This window comes from Cyprinodon tularosa, unplaced genomic scaffold (assembly GCF_016077235.1).
Source record: "Cyprinodon tularosa strain WSP-4 unplaced genomic scaffold, ASM1607723v1 ctg539, whole genome shotgun sequence".
Taxonomy (NCBI): domain Eukaryota; kingdom Metazoa; phylum Chordata; class Actinopteri; order Cyprinodontiformes; family Cyprinodontidae; genus Cyprinodon; species Cyprinodon tularosa.
In genome coordinates this window covers 1,403,338-1,420,636 of record NW_024039273.1, presented here as the reverse complement: position 1 = coordinate 1,420,636, position 17,299 = coordinate 1,403,338, and the positions used below count along the sequence as shown (strand labels likewise).

The window sequence follows — 17,299 nt, the reverse complement described above, 5'->3', positions numbered from 1 at the left end:
AATAATAAAACAAAATCCTCAAAAATACAACTTTCCTAATAATTCCTCACACAGTCTATATCAGATGGGTGCTTGTTGATGGCGTAAAAATTTTTTCTAAGAGCATCAAAAAGCATTTAATCAGAGTTAGTCATTCCTGTTTAAACCCTGCAAACAACCCTTGTAACGAGGAGCTAAACACATAAACATAGTTAACCATTGAAGAAAGGCCCCATGACGCAGCGTCCGCATCCTTTAGATGTTCCTGCACAGCTTCCTTGGGGTGCAGCGTCCGTATCTCATTGGTCCTCGTGCTTCTCAGAACCCTCCAGAACATCTGAATGTGATGCTGTGTTGATGGACTGTCAGGAATGTACCTGCTTATCAAACCTGAGTCGTTGTGTTTCCGCTGAATGAATCCATCCTCAGCAATAAGGTCTGATCTGATTTCCTCCTTCCTGTGCAGCTGCTGCCCTGGTGGACCCTTCGCTACCTCAACCTGCACCAGCAGATCCTGGAGGCTCGTTCTCCGCAGCTTCTCAGCTTGGCCAAAAGCAGCGTGGAAAAAGGTCTGTAATAAACACACCTCTTAGCATTCAAGGTCCTTCCACCAGGAAGCAGCTTGCTGGCTTAGAGCAGTGTTACGTAACTCCTGACCCTAACCTTGCTGCAGATGGGCTAATGTTTCTCCTGGCTGCCGTTACCCTCGGAGGTCCGCTGGTTGCCGCGGTCCTCTCAACTTGTTTTAAATTACGAATTCAATCAGTAAATGGGCCATATAGTGATGCTTAAAAGTATAATATTCTCGCCTCAGATTATCTTAAAACGTATTTTTATTGAACAACAGCAAAAAAAAGAGAACTTTTAACTTAATACTCTGAGCTCTGAGCGCTAACCTGGAAGCTGCTGCAGTGCATGCTGGGACAGCTGTCAGTCTCAAGGACAAAGCTGAGTAAAGAGGGAGGGGCGAGAACAACATCGGGGGACTCCGTTCTCGGTCTGCTGTTCTTGTGAATTGGAACAGTACTAGGGCTGAGGCTGATGACGTTTCACGAGTACACGAGAACACACAAGTACACATAGTGCGAAACAGCCAGTCTGAGATCTATTATGAGCCCTTCTAGTGGATCTGGTTGCCATGGAAACAGAGCTCTAGCACATTCCTAGATTCCTCAATCTGGACTTATGTCCTTTTTTGACCCTGGTCCTTTATTGCTGACCACCAACGGACCCCGGCCCGTTCTACCGCCGCAGCGCCGACTGGACCGAACAGAGCCGGTGTTTCCTTCCCTCACAGAGTGGTTAGCAGCTTCCTTAACCACGTTTCTCTTCCAGTGCTGACATCCGAGACGCTCCTGTCCAGCCACACCAGTCTGGCTATCCAGTTCCAGCTGGAGTGTGCCTACATGAGTCTGACCTACTATGAGTACCAGGCCGCCAAGGACCACATCAACAGGGCCAAGGAGCTCTCTGGGCTCCACATCAACATGACAGGTCTGTCAGCTGTCCCAGCTCTCATGTTTGCCTTCTTAAAATACCAGAGAATATGGATGAGGTGAACTGTTTCTGTTCCGGATCAACCATGGTCCTTCCAGGGGCTCTGGGGAAACGGACCCGCTTCCAAGAGAAGTTTCTGGCCCAGCTCATCCTGGAGGTGCGAAGGTCTGAGGTGGAGAAGGCTGATCAGAGGGTCGGTGAGACGACTCCGACTCCCACACCCCGGGCTGCTCTACCCAAAGTAAGAACCTTCTCCTTCTGAGGAGCAGCTGTACAGCCGCCATAAAGGCATCGTGTCCTGAATAATCCGGGTGTTTCTGACTATCGTTTACTTTGGCCGTCGTTGCAACACTGAGGAATTCATCAAGCTGCCTGAAATGACTTGAAGGCTGGCTAGAACAGAGCCGTTAGGGTGTGAAATGTTCTGGTTGGCCTCTTGATGGAGGACAGGTCTCACCTCTAGTTTGACCATTAGTGAACATGAAGGTATAATCTGTGAGGGCCTAGTGGTTAGGGCATTGCGCTTGTAATCTAGAGTTCTTTTTCATAATATTCACTCGGTGTCTCGCTATGGGATGCAGCCTCCTGCAGCCCTGATAGAAGCATCTATCTCAATCTGCAAATCCTGATTGGCCGGTGGAAGTGCCCGTCATACGCCACGCCCCGTAGCTCCGACTACTAAAGCGTGTGCGGATCACGGCACTCCAATTCAAAACCTCTTCTCACCTGAGAGCTTATCTCAAGTCGGAGCCTTCGCTAGCTTAACTGCCCACAGACGGACCTTGCTAGTTTCCGTCGCCGGACGCTAGCACTGTGCTCTGGCTTCTGCCCTGTCCGCTCACTCCAGACCGGACCGGTAACCTTTTGTCTCTCTTCACGGCGGAATCCCTCTCGGCTCCTCTCCACGGACGCTCGAGTCGGACGAGCATTTAGCACACCAGCTACTTCCTCGACCCCGCCACGCTAGCACGCCAGCTAGCTACGGTTCCTTTCCCTACCAGCACTCCAGCTCGTCGGGAAATGGCGGCCGTCCAAAACCCCCACGCCAGGGGAGACTACCGTCTTTGTGGCTGCGGGAATAAAATTTCAGGGAAAGACACCCACCCGGTGTGCAGTACCTGTCTAGGAGTCGACCACGCCAGGTTGGCCCTAGAAATTCCCGGCTCCTGTGGACACTGCAAAGTGTTCACGGTCAAGAGCCTCAGACGCAGGCTAGCCCGCCAGGTTAGCATCTCGGACCGTGATCCATTCCTCCCCACCGCCGCACAAGGTGCAGCCGCGGAGGAGGACGTGGACACAGCTGGGGAAGCCCCGGAGACTGACTACGACTGGGGTGCCCAGTGCGAGCAGCTCCATGCCCCCCCGTTTCCCGAGGAAGACGTGCTGGAAGTCAGTCCCATGGAGGAGGATGACGACACCTCGTTCCTCATATCAGAGGACGAGGAAGAGGATGACACCTTCATGGCCCCAGCACAGCCTGAGAGGCCTAAACCGCCGTGCGCTTCCGCCATGGAAGACAGGGGAGCGAGCTCACCAGCTCCCTCCCTCCATGTGGACCTGCTCGACGTGTGCAAACGCGCGGCAGAGAAGCTGGAGATTCCCTGGCCGGTCGCAATAGCGGAGCCCACCCGGTCCCGCTACGAAGGCAAACGGCTTCCCCTGGCACGAAATGCGGTGAAGCAGCTTCTCCCTGTCTTCCCCGAGTTGCTGACGGAGCTCTCCAAAACATGGACTAGCTGCCCATACAGCAACAGGAGCCCTATTTCGGGCGCAGCATCCCTCGACTGCGAGGCGATGAACGCCCACGCCCTCCTCTCCATGCCTCCGGTGGAAGTCCCGGTAGCTGCGCACCTCTGCCCAGGCAGCGTGAGCCAGCTGTCTGCAGCTTCCCCCAGACGCCCGACGCTGCCAGCTAAGCCCGAACGGTTCCAGTCTGCGCTGACCGAAAAGGCATACAAAGCAGCAGCCCTCTCGGCCAGAGCCCTCAGCGCCCTCTCCATCCTCACTGCCTACCAAGCGGAGTTGTTTGGCGCGTCTGCTGAGGAGCAAGACCCGGATGCGTGGGAGGAGATGGCGGTCATCGCGGACCTGTCTCTCCGTATCAAACGTGTCGCGGTCCAGGCCACAGGGAAGGTGATGGCAACCCTCGTCGTCCAGGAGCGAGCGCGATGGCTCAGTCTCGCTAACCTGACCGACAGGGAGCGGGATGACATCCTGGATATGCCGATCGTCCCTGAAGGCATCTTCGGCTCTGCATTGGCCACAATGCAGCAAAGATGTGAGGCAAAGAAAAAGGACAACGAGGCCCTCAAACTTTGTCTCCCTCGGAAAGCCCCTGCGCCTTCACCTCCGGTGCAACGCAAAACCTTTGCGCATGCAGCCTCCCAGCCGCCGCGTTTTAAGGTACCAAGACGGCCACCACCGCCAGGTCCGCCCCCTCCGATGAGGAAGGAGCGCGGAGCCGGCTGGCAGGGGAAACCTGCCTCCACGACCGCTACGCCGCCGCCGCCGCCCACAGCCGCCGCGAGCTCGGTCCCACAGGCGAGGAAGAAAAAGAGGGCGGCCTGACAGCCGCCAGTTCCTCAGTTGGTGCAACCTGCTGTTCCCCGTTGCGCAGGCCCACCGTTTTGGCTTGTTTGTGCGCACCCCACGCCACCGTTGCCCATCCCAGAGCCGGTCTGCGAGGAGAAGGACATCGCCCCGGAGGTCTGCGCGGTTGCGCCCCGAGCGGAATGTCCAAAAGCACAGTCACACACCCTTGTTCAAAGAAAAAATGGTGTCAAAATAAAAATAAATCTGTCACAGCCAGGCCACGAGCCGAGGGTGCAGATAATAAAAAAAGCCAAAACAGACGATGCTCTCTCTATAAGCAGGGTGGCCGCTCAGCCCCCTGCAGCTCTGCTCCCGGGACGGGCACCGCCGTCCCCGCGGAGCAGAGCAGAGCGCTCCACCGTGCCTCCGGTGGTGCCCGAGAATCATTTCTCGGTTCCACCACAGGGGGGCGCGGGGCAGGAGCCGCAATATGTTCCCCCGCTCTCTCTCAGATGGGAAAGCTGGAGAGCAGCAGCAGCTCCACCGTGGGTGTTGCGCACAATTTCCCGGGGATACAGGCTTCAATTCGCCACTGTCCCTCCCCGCTTCTCCGGTGTAATACACTCACATGCACAGGGAGAATCAGCTCGAGTTTTTCGGGAGGAAATTCTCTCTCTGATAGACAAACGAGCAGTTTCTGTCGTATCTCCCGAACAGAGTCTGTCAGGGTTTTATTCCAGATACTTCCTCGTCCCCAAACGGGGGGGGAGAGGAATCCGCCCTATTCTGGACTTAAGAGCCCTGAACAAATTCCTGCGGAAATACAAGTTCAGGATGCTGACACATGCAGCTCTGTTGCGTCTAGTAAGACCGAACGACTGGTTTTCGTCCGTGGATCTGAAAGACGCGTATTTCCACATTCCCATTTATCCCCCTCACAGACAATATCTCCGGTTTGCCTTTCAAGGGGTGTGTTACGAATACCGTGTTCTACCATTCGGTCTGTCTCTCAGTCCGAGGGTTTTCATACGGTGCACAGAGGCCGCGGTAGCCCCGCTCAGACGCCGGGGGATACGTCTGGCCACGTATTTAGACGACTGGCTCCTGTTAGCGCAGTCAGAACAGGAAGCCAGGGTTCACACACACATTGTCACAAAACACCTGATGGATTTAGGTTTTGTGATAAATATGGAAAAAAGCCACCTATCTCCAACGCAGGAGATATGCTTTCTGGGATTATCCCTGCGCTCTGTTCCGTTCACAGCCCGCCTGTCAGAGGAAAGAGTGACGGTTTTCAGAACGTGCCTGTCACAATTCCGTCTGCACAGGTCTGTCCAGTTCAGACTGTGCCTTCGGTTGCTGGGTCTGATGGCCTCAGCCATCCTCGTGATTCGCCTCGGCCGCCTTCACATGCGGGACTTTCAGCGCTGGGTCGCTTCGCTCCGAATGGACCCCGTGCGTCATGGCGCACGCGGATAACGGTCACAGCGGACTGTATAACAGCTCTGCGCTGTTGGCGAGCCCCGTCCTTCCTGACCCAAGGGGTGCCTATGGGCACCGTCTCGTCCAGGAAAGTGGTAACCACGGATGCCAGCCTATCAGGCTGGGGCGGCATTCACGAGGGCAGGTCTGTGAGGGGTCGCTGGAGCCAGGCCCTCCAGCGCCTTCACATAAACTTTCTCGAACTTTCGGCGGTGTTTCTTTCTCTGAGACACTTCCTCCCATTCCTCTCGGGTCACCATGTCCTGGTGAGGACGGACAACACGACAACAGTGGCGTATATCAACCGCCAAGGGGGCCTGCGCTCCCGCATGTTGCACAATCTGGCGCGCGACCTGATTCTCTGGAGCAGTACCCACTTTCTCTCCCTGAGAGCGACGCACGTCCCGGGAGACTTGAACACGGGTGCGGACCTGCTGTCCAGAGGCGCGCCAGTGTACGGGGAATGGACGCTGCACCCACAGGTTGTGGAGCAGATATGGGCGCGCTACGGGCGCGCTCAGATAGATCTGTTCGCGTCCAGGGAAAACGCTCGATGCGAGCTGTTCTTCTCTCTGAGCACTCTGAATGCCCCTCTGGGCGTAGACGCATTAGCGCACGCCTGGCCGCACGAGCTGCTATACGCGTTTCCACCGCTGGCCCTGATACCCCCCACTCTCGCCAGAGTGAGGGCATTCAACCACAGACTGATCCTAATAGCTCCGCACTGGCCAGCGCAACACTGGCTGGCGGAGATATTCCAGATGCTGTGCGCCCAGCCTTGGGAGCTGCCGCTGCGCAGGGACCTGCTCTCACAGGGTGCGGGGACAGTGTACCACCCACACCTGGAGCGACTGCAGCTGTGGGCCTGGCCCGTGAGTGGCTTAATTTAACCACTGCCGGGCTCCCTCAGAGTGTAATTAATACTATCCAAAACGCCAGGGCTCCCTCCACTAGGAACCTATATGGCTCCAAGTGGGGACTGTTTGAGCGGTGGTGTCTTGAACGGGACTACGTTCCTTTTCAGTGTTCTGTACCAGCGATTCTGTCGTTTTTACAGGAACTGATTGATAAAGGAAAGGCTTTTTCCACGGTTAAGGTTTATCTGGCAGCTATAGCAGCATGCCATATAGGATTTGGAGACAAAACGGCGAGCCAACACCCTTTGGTTTGTCGGTTTATGAAGGGCGCCCGCAGGCTCCTCCCCGTCTCCAGACCTTTGCTGCCTCCGTGGGATTTGTCGGTGGTTCTGGAGGGGCTTAAGGGACCCCCATTTGAACCGTTGTTGGGGTCCAGTCTTAAACATCTGTCTCTCAAGACAGTGCTGTTACTGGCCCTGGCCTCTGCGAAACGAGTCAGCGACATTCATGCGCTCTCTGTGAGCCCCGCATGTACCCGGTTCGACCCGGAATACACGCGTATGGTTCTGAAGCCCAACCCGGCCTTTGTTCCTAAAGTGGTTGGTTCCTGTTCACCGATCGAGCTAGCGGCGTTCGCCGCCCCCCCAGGTGAACGGCGAGCGCACACGCTGTGCCCTGTTCGAGCCGTGCGCTCTTATATGGACAGGACGCAGAGCTTCAGGATGAGTGATCAGCTCTTTGTCTCCTGGGCGGAGCCCCGTAAGGGGCAGCCGATCACAAAGCAACGCCTCGCCCACTGGGTGGTGGAGGCTATAGCTTTGGCGTATGGAAGCAGGGGTCTGCAGCCCCCGGCGGGTCTGCGTGCACACTCTACCCGCGGGATGGCTGCATCCTGGGCTTTATTTCGGGGAGTGTCCGTTCAGGACATTTGTTCAGCGGCGAATTGGTCTTCGCCTCTGACTTTTGTCCGGTTGTACATGCTTGACGTGTCTGGACCGTGCGTGGCCAGTGCGGTCCTAGAGTCATAACTGACCTTGTGGACCTTCCCCATCGGCCGGTTCTTGTTCGATAAGCTGTCTGACAATACGGGAGCTACCATATCCCATAGCGAGACACCGAGTGAATATTATGAAAAAGAACGTTTGGTTATCTAACATAACCCCAGTTCTTAAAATAATATGAGCGAGGTGTCTCGCCAGACGTGTTTCTTGCAGGGCGGCGAGAAGAGGTTTGCTTGTTGAATTGGAGTGCCGTGATCCGCATACGCTTTAGTAGTCGGAGCTACGGGGCGTGGCGTATGACGGGCACTTCCACCGGCCAATCAGGATTGGCAGATTGAGATAGATGCTTCTATCAGGGCTGCAGGAGGCTGCATCCCATAGCGAGACACCTCGCTCATATTATTCTAAGAACTGGGGTTATGTTAGATAACCAAACGGTTCTGAGTTCAAGCCCCACTCCCACGGACTGAGCTAGACCCATAACCCCACACTGCTCCCTGGGCACCACACAATGGCAGTCTGCGTTTTCTCCAATGTGAGATCAATAACGTTCAATTATTATTAATATTATTAAATGCAAACAAAGATGGATATTATTTGTTTTGTTTTTTTCATCCTTTTTTTACTGAAACGCTGCGCTTCCTCACTTTGTTCTAAATTTATGGAAGTAAATCTGTGTCGCTGGAATTTGAATTAAAAATGCCACTGAAATGTAAATGTTGTATGTTTGTACTTGTTTCAGTGTTAAAATATATTCAGAACACATTTTTGACCTAAAAAGAAGTTAATATTCATTATTTCCACACAGTTTAAATTTCATTTATTTTCTCTTCAAGCTAGAAATTCACATTACTATTTCAAAGTGATTACATTTTCAGTTTAATTTTTGATTGTTAAAAAATCTGCAGAAAATAAAAGTAATAAACTAACCGTTGAGTTAGCGTTAGCTTGCATGACCGGCTCCGTCATGCTGGTTTTCCTTCAGTATGAGCGCAGCAAGCGTCACGTCACGTGACTAAGAAAACGTAACGGGATTGGATGGGTGTTGGACGCCACAATCCATTGCTAATGTCTGTGACCTGAAGTAACCCTTCCCTTTTTACACTGAATTTAGATGCCGAATTTAAGACGGTGAAATAGAGCCAGTTGAATCTCAGGAGGCTGAAAATATTGAGTTTGAATTTTGAAAGGTTGAATTTTTTTATATGCAGATTTTTTTAACACTGAGAAATTTAACTGAAAAATAAGTATTGAAAATGAAATCACTTTGAAATAGTAATGTGAATTTTTAGCTAGAAGAGAAAATAAATTAAATTTCAACTGTGTAGAAATAATGACGATGAATTTTTTTTTAGGTAAAAAATGTGTTCTGAATATATTTTAACACTGAAACAGTAAGTACAAACATACAACATTTAAATTTCAGTGGCATTTTTAATTCAAGTCCAGGTGACACAGATTTACTTCCATATAAAGTTCCTTTTTTTTTTTTTTTTAGGTTCTCGGTTTCTTTTGGATCATACCTGATTTCTGTTATTTTCAAACCTTTTCTGAAATTTGGTTTAAACACTATTAGTAAAATCTTGTCTAGTGATTCATTACGTTTCAACATGGATTTGTTGCCTCTCTGTAGTGTTTTCCACTCATCCTTATACAGTTGTTATAAAACTGCAGTCACTGTCACTGCAGATTAAACACCCACCGTCTCAGCTCCCTGATATACAGGGCAGCTAATCATTAGCTGTGTTTCCATCCAGTCCTGTGAAATTTTACCGCAGGTCATTCATCCCTGCTGCAACCACACTCTACAATGTAACAATACAACAGTGGCGGCTGGTGGAGTTTTCTCCAGGAGGGGCTATAAATTCAAAATAGGCGTATACCAAAAACCAATTAAAGAAATACTAAGTTATCACACCAGTATATTTCTATGAATACCAACAACAAAAAACATTATAGAAACACTTTCTAAAAACAAAACATATTTTCATGTATAGGTTTAGTTTTTGTACATAAATGTTGCTCTTCTGAGGCTTTGTGAAGGTAAATCTGTGTTTCTTATGGTCCAATATGATGTCACACACTTAAAAAAATAATGTACCAGTTTAGGGATGCACGATATAATCGGCCACCTATCGGTATCGGCCTGTATCGGCCTTAAAACTGAATATCGGACATCGGCCACCCCACCGATTATTTAACCCGTTATTTCTTCTACTTCCTCAAACACTTCTTTTTTACAGACTTAAAAACTTCTAAAGACGAGGGAAAAAATATTGATACATTAAAATATCACAATATCTTCATATGCTGATATATTGCCACTTAAAAACACCGTATCAATCTCTTTTACTAATGAAATATTGCTATATGTCATCGTTATGCTACGAAATCCCCCGAAAATCACGAAATTTTGCCATATTTTTATATGTTGATATATTGACGCGGTATCGATCTATTTTACTAACAAAATCTCACAAGAATTTGCAAAATATCACGAGAGTTTGTAACAGAATGATGAAATTTCATGAGATTTTGAAAGTAAAATAGATCGACACCGCGTTTTTAAAAATCAATTTGATATCAGCATATGAAAATATATTTCAGTATATTATTTTCCAAAGTGTCAGAAATGGATAATAAAACTGCTGTTTTCAATGACTACTTATTTTTGTCCAGCTTTAACATCGGTATCGGTTATCGGCTACATGAGTTTTAAAATATCGGCATATCGGATATCGGACAAAATCCCAATATCGTGTATCCCTATACCAGTTTAATAACGGAGAAGCTATTGGTTAGCTTTATATTTTGTTTTATATATAAAAACTATTTATTTTCTGAGAATGTGTTTATTCAAGAGCAACTGTGCAAATAACCAAGATCGAGAAAAAATGCACTATATTCCTCCTCAGGTCAGAGATCCGTACTGCATGGGGGTCGCAAAAGTTTTGATTGATTAGACTTTTTTTTTATATTCCCCTCTGCATTTTTTCCACTAACTGAAATGTCTTTAAATCCACATTAACATGAATTCAACAGACTGTAGTAAACAGATAAATGAAGGCAGAAGATGTCTTTCAGTCATCAATGCACACATTCAGCGACACACAGGAGCTCTTTCAAGCTGGGCACCGTTTCTTTCACAACACCTGTCCCATCAACCAGGAATCAGAATCAGAGATACTTTAATAATCCCAGGGAGAAATTACTTTCGTTACATGACTCCATCTGTGATAGAGTGACTATAGGACCAGTTTGATATATGACAATTTCCTGCAATATATATAATTAGGGGGTCCCCGCTGCATCTCGCCATCAGTTTGGGGGTCCTTGGCCTGGAAAACGTTGAAGACCTCTGCTATATTCTATTATTTTCCATGTGAATCCCAGATTGTTCATTCTTCTTTGTCTTTTCTAAAAAGTGCTTTAAATCAGTCCTTCCTGTCTTTATCCATGCTGGGTCAGATCCTGATGTTTGAAAAAGGAGGCAGGGAAAGCAGAATAAAGCATGCAGTTAGCCAAGCCTTGGAGCTAAACCAGGTCCTGGAAAAGGACGTTTCTTGTGCCATTTCTCTCTCTCTCTGATGCGTCTCCAACTCCTGTGACTCGACCTGTCAATCACTCACAAAACATCTGCTTTTTGTTGGGAGGCGGTGAGCAAAGACACTTCCTGCTGTCCTATACGTTTGTATGGCAGAGGAGCTACTACACAGATTTTTGCGTCCAAGGGCGGAAATACGTCACCAATCCGATTTAAATGGAATGATGCTTTACTTGCCGTTAAAGATTAAATATTTAACTTGCACATCTAAAAAATAGATATTGATTTAAAATATTAATCTTAAACTAAATTATTAAAAATATTTATTTTTTTAAGCTCAGGGTCATTGGGTGGGTGGAGTGGAACCATAGCGCCCTCTATTGACCAGCCCCCACTGCACTACTACAGCAATAACTTGAGCAATGTATAATGTACAATCTACTGTTTGATACCCTGCACAATAACCTAATCCCTTATATTTGACACCCAGTGGAATAGCTAGATATATGGAGATATAAGCATTTTTAGTCTAATAAGATCGAATATTAGTCTTAAGTGATTTACTGTGGACTGGTCAGTATTCAGAATGAAAATGTTCCATGATAACAGGTTCTATAGAGGGATCATTGATGGATGGTTAGGACAGAGTTGGGTATAATAGATTGGATTGTGGAGCATCGGTGTGGTAGCAGCCAGACTCATCGTTTCTTCAAGACCGTCTTTCCAGGATTAGTTAACCCTAACCCTGATCTTTTGAATTGGTGATGAGGCGTCCTGCTTTTCATTCATATAAACGAGATTATTTATTCTAATTGAAGCCTGATCATCCAGCCCTTAATATAATAACTGAGACTTTAGGCTGTATTGATCTAAACCGCTCTGATCCTGATTTCTCTTAGAAACAAACAGTCTGGAAATTAATAAAATATTCTTGTTTTTTCAACATGAATGCTTTTTCACCAGAGTCCTGTGAGTGAAGGTTGTTTTTGTTTTTGTTCAGGATTACCTTCTGGACGATGACACGGTGTTGGATCAGATCAGTCTGGCTGAGCCGGATCAGTACCAGCTGCCTGACCTGAGTGCTGAGGAGCAGGCCCTCATCCTGGGTGTCTGGTAGGTGTTCTCCCCCCATTCCTCATGGCCCTTTGCAGCTTGTCTGTTTCAAACATTTTACGGATTCTGGCTGCAGTCACCATGACCTGCCCCTCTGGCTGTTCCACAACAATTTGGCCTCCATTCAATCAGAGGGAATATAAACCGTGAGCCCTGGGACTGTCAGAGCATTTTACAGCAACTTTTAGCTTTATCAGTTATTGATATTAGCATATTTCCATTTCTATTCTGCTCCCTGTGATCCAACATTTTATTGGACACAGCCACACGGAGTCATGCAGCATGGTTACGCTTTGATGGTAAAATAAGGTCTGTTAACTTTAACCTTGTTTTTTAATAATAAAATGATTTAAACTAACTTTGGGAACCTTTGGATATTCCAGAGCGTGATTCAGACTTTGCTCTGCACCTTCAGATGACTCCAGAAATGGTTGATTGTCTCCATCCTCCTCATGGAGGGATGGAGACAATCAACCATTTCTGGAGTCATCTGAAGGTGCAGAAAAAGATGACAAAGGATTTTGCCCTGTATATGTGTGTGTATGTATATATATATATATATATATATATATAGATATATATATATATAGATATATATATATAGATAGATAGATAGATAGATCGATAGATATACATTTATATATATATATAAATAAATGAGAGCCATGGATATTTCATGATGGCATTAAAATTATTTTTAGGAGCATTAAAAAGCATAAAATTCCTGTATAAGCCTAGCTAATAAACTAGTCCCACCCGCCAGCGGCCAAAATAATTTTTTTCTGCAAGTGGTCCAACCGCAACCCGTCTGCAGTGGCCCTCTCCCGGCATAGTCGTGTGAGAAGGACCGCTGGCTCTGATGGCGATTTTTGACTCAGCTTTGGAATCACTTTTGGAAGTATTAGTCTTGGGGTTTTCCTTGAAACGTGAGCAGGAAGAGGCTCTACGCTCATTCATTTTTAAGAAAGTATTCGCCATTTTACAGACAGGCTTTTTGTTTACACTCCCCCACCAGCTTCCTGTCGTACTTCCTACGTCACAGTCAGTGGCGCTCATTGGTCAGAGCGTTGGCCAATAGGCACAGACATGGTTTGAAAAATAACGGGTTGTTCTCATCAACAGTCTTCCAATGTCTCATTGATCGGGACCAGACTAAATAACGGCTTTCATCTCCCATTTAGTCTGGATTACCAGGCTAGTATAAACACTGTTATTAACAAACTGAACAAAAACAAAGAGTAAAAGGCCAGAAATAATTGAGTCAGTTAATGGCGTATGAATTAAGAAGATCTTCAAAAATGTGTTCAGTCAATTTGTTTCTGCATCCTAAATGCAAAATTTTCAGTTTTTGCAATAAACGGTCTGAACCATTCACAATTCAGTAGAACTGATGTCATAGTCTGTATTTGTGATGACAGCAGGGAGCTGAAAATCCGGCGCCTGCTTTCAATGGATCTCAGAGTGTAATTGGTCCCTGACCAGGATGTGTTTATGAGGCCGTTTCCATCCAGGAACAGGATGAACAGCAGAGGGGGAGTTTATTATCAGCGTGATGAATTTCCACAGCGCTGTGGAGGCCGGATGGGTCAAACGAAGGGCGGCGCAGCAGTCAGAGAGATGGCAGGGAGATGATGGATGAGCTTTGGCTCTGTTTAAAGCCCTATCTGCACACCTGAATGTTGCTCCAAGGTAATGTCAGACCGCAGGAGATTGTACTTCTGGAGTCCTCCAAACAGCCACTCATCAAGTTTATTCCTTTTTTTCTTCTTCAAATTACTGCTGGAAGCCTTGAGAACATGGAGTGTCTTCTTCAGTCTGATTGATCCTCCTGTTTATCATTCTGCTGGAGATGCAGCAGCTCAGCTTCTAACCAAAGTGAAGGTGAAGTGAAGGTGAATGCTCATGCATTTACATGATCACAGCTATCTGTTAGAAGTTGCCATGGAAACAGTAACAGGAAGATAATTTCTAGAATGGCAATGACTGTCTACATCACCCGTCTCCAGATAAAGCTGCTTGCTGCCCCCACTGGGAGGATGCAGTCGCTGCGCCTGTTCCTGGGGGTCATTAAGAAAGCAATGGTACAGACAACATCGGGCTTTCCTTTCCCGATTCTATCCTGAGAAGATATTTCTTTTGGAACAAACACTTTAACCCCTTAAAGGAATAGTACACCCAAAACATGATTAGCCTTCATTTTCTACTCACCCCCATGCTGAACAACACTCTGGAGTACTTTTTTGATATCTCAAATGCATCTGGAGATCTGGGAGGCTTCTTGCTGTCTGCTGACATTCAAATAATGGAGGTCTATGGCGCCCGAGACAGAAAGGTCCATAAAAGTCCACAAAAAACGTGTCAATATTCCCCCATACTGCTCGCCCAATGTATTCCAAGTGTCCTGAGTGGGTAGCATCCAGAATTTACTCGAAACAAAGTCATTTAGAACGTTTTAGAGCCTAAACAGTAGTGTATAGGATTTCCTAAAAGCGCGTTCACGAGTCTACTGAAACCGCGGCAGACCAAACCAGATGAAAGTGCGCATTCAGCTCGGTAAAGAACTCATGCTCTTCCTCAACAAGGGTTAGCTCCAACATGCTTTACCTTCAGCAGTGGAGTCTTGCGTGGTGAGCAAGCATACAGGCCAGGGCGTCTGAGTGCATAACTGTTCACTTTAAAAAAAATTGTACCTGCTAAATCCAGGTCTTTTTGAAGCTCTCCACTAGTGGTCTTTGGCTCTTGGACATTTGTTCTGATCATTCTCTTCACTCCTCTGTCAGAAATCTTGTGAGGTGCACCTGGTGTAGTTCCGTTTGTGGTGGAATGATGTTCTTTCCACTTCCAGGTTGTGGCCCTAACATTGCTCAGAAGTTTAGAAATCCTTCTGGAACCGATGCTATCTTTAAGATGGTGAAGGTCTTGAGAAAGCTCTTTACTTTTACCCATCATGAGATGTGGTGCCAGAGAAACCTTTTTAGAGGCCATCATTCGGGACTGAAGAAGCTGATATTAATTTGCAGGATTGCTTTCTAATCACTGAGAGATTTTGCTGCTTTCTTGGCTTTAAATTACTTTTCCCACCTCCTTTTCTTCATGTGCCATTCCACCTTATTGCACCTAACTTAATTTCTGGACATCTATGGTTTGATGTCTTTGTACGTGTGCATTGCAGGGATTGTTTTCGGATCCCTGGGCTCTCATCCGGGTCTGGCTTGAGTGTGACCTGCCGCTGGTGGAGCTCATGGGCTTGCTGCTATGGCCCCTAGCGTCCTAGGCATTATGGTATCTCCGGTCACTCCATTCAGGGACTGGGCCCCTGTGGGGTTTGTGCCCATCATGGGTCGGGATCTGGGTGCTTTCGTCTGTCCTTCTGAGGTGGGTGCAGCCATCCCTCTGTCTGTCCTCATTGTGTCCCAATGATCTGGGGTTCCTCTGGGTATCTGGGGCCAGGATCGCCTCTTCATTGGTCTGGGCCCTGTAGGGTGAGTCTGGGGCCGCCCACACCTGCTATTGATCATACTTTCCTTCCGAAGAAGCTTTGTAAATCCTTTATACACCGTAATGCCCATGCATACATATCACAGTTTGGTTGCAGATGTTCATGGATTCACACTGATTCTAAATACTGCTGTAGCTACAGATATATCCCACCCTGAATAATATGGTTTCCACCCCCTCATCAGGTTTTCCTTCCACACACGGACAGCTAAGGGATACCTGCTCCTCTGGAAACTTTTTGTTAATGTTTACGTTGGTTGTCTGTTGTCTTCTTTTGCTGTTCTTTTTTCTGTTCCTCTTGTCTCATCCAGTTGTGGAAGCAGATTCTAGAAGTTACTCTAGATCTTCTGGTTCTATTTTAGCTGTTTTATTCTCTCTCCCATCACGAACTCTTGACTTTCTATGTCTCTCTCCCTTCTCATAGTTGTTATCCTCTCATTCTTTCTCACCTCCCTTTCTATCTGTGTTGTATTTGGATATCTATTCCCATAGCTATATTGGCTTAATGGGTAACAAAAAAAGACTTTTGAGTTTATCAGTAATTAGAAATTTTGCCCAGCTCACTCTGGTGTTAAAGAACAGCTGTTATCTTGTCATATATAACCGCGGTGCGGTCATTTGTTGTTGCAGAGGTCTACAGCATGTAGCAGGAGTCAGGATTGTTAGGCAGCACGTCACACTTTGCATGGACAGGGAAATGTGTGCTTTAAGCAGTAAGGTCACGGAGTAGCTCTGGTTAATTAGCCAGTGTGACTCCAGGTCTGGACCCAGTAAATCACTTCTGTTTTCACACATAACCCTGACCTAACCAGTAACTCACTGGGTAAAACTGTCAGAGGCTTGTTTATACTCTGATTTCTTTTCTCTTCTTTCTATAGCAGCAGGTCTATAGAAGTGTGTCTTGATCTGTTCTGTTTTTTTTTCAGCACCGACTTCCAGAAGAACAACCCTGTTCACAAACTAACAGAGGAAGAGCTGCTGGCCTTCACTTCTGTAAGTCTTTATGTTCTTCTTCTAACTTGAATGAATTGGTTCTCAGCAGTGTTAATTTCGTCAACCAGGATGATGATAAAAATATTTCATTTACTCCCGTTTTTCCCGTGACAATGATACACAAAAATGTTTCCAGAAAACAAAAATATGACGAAAATAAAAAATGATTTTTGTTAACGAGACTAAGAGCAGTCGACATTAAGAGATCTTTGTTCTAATTAATACTCATTAATAAAACCTAATAACAGACCATCACTATAGTAACTGTTAAGGGCTGGTTATCCTCCTGCAGCAGTGTGTCGCAGTTAGCTTGTTTCAGTTATGATGAAGATATGTTTGATTTATGCCCGATATTGAAGCGTGGTCTGTGCTAGGTTATTCCACGCCACAACAGACAATCAAGAATTAGCTGTGGGTCTAGATACGGCCGAGGCGGTGAGGAAGTGGGGTAGGGCTGCAACAACGAATCGATAAAATCGATAAAAATCGACTTTTAAAAGCGTTGGCAACGAATTTCATCATCGATTAGTTGTGTCGTGCGATTATTGCGTCATCCGCTGCGCCGTCATTACTGCCTCTTGACTGAAAGAGGAAAAAAAAAAAAAATATGGCAGAGCGAGTCAGCGCCGCAGGTGCAGTGTTGCCTACTCAGCGACTTTTCAGACCCCTCCAGTGACTATTTTTCAAAAAAGCAACTAGCGACAAATCTGGCGACTTTTTTCGGTGTCACTGGCGGCTTTTAGAGACTCTTACGTGAAAGCATGTATCGTTCCTACTCTGCCGTGGGGCGCCTCCCCCACCCC

At 47.1% G+C, this 17,299-nt stretch overlaps 1 protein-coding gene and 1 long non-coding RNA gene across 2 annotated transcripts in view; both read left to right on the top strand.

Moving 5' to 3' along the window:
• Positions 1-17,299, top strand: part of ttc27 (tetratricopeptide repeat domain 27) — a 68,737-nt gene that overhangs the window by 15,755 nt on the left and 35,683 nt on the right. The window contains exons 5-9 of the mRNA XM_038304620.1: positions 446-548; positions 1,315-1,473; positions 1,575-1,717; positions 11,893-12,005; positions 16,430-16,496. Coding sequence (XP_038160548.1) covers positions 446-548; positions 1,315-1,473; positions 1,575-1,717; positions 11,893-12,005; positions 16,430-16,496 — 585 coding nt within the window. The remainder of the gene's footprint in view (positions 1-445; positions 549-1,314; positions 1,474-1,574; positions 1,718-11,892; positions 12,006-16,429; positions 16,497-17,299) is intronic.
• Positions 13,396-14,058, top strand: LOC119796191. Its single transcript, XR_005282433.1, has 3 exons — positions 13,396-13,694; positions 13,792-13,897; positions 14,012-14,058. It is a non-coding gene; the product is annotated as an uncharacterized LOC119796191 (long non-coding RNA).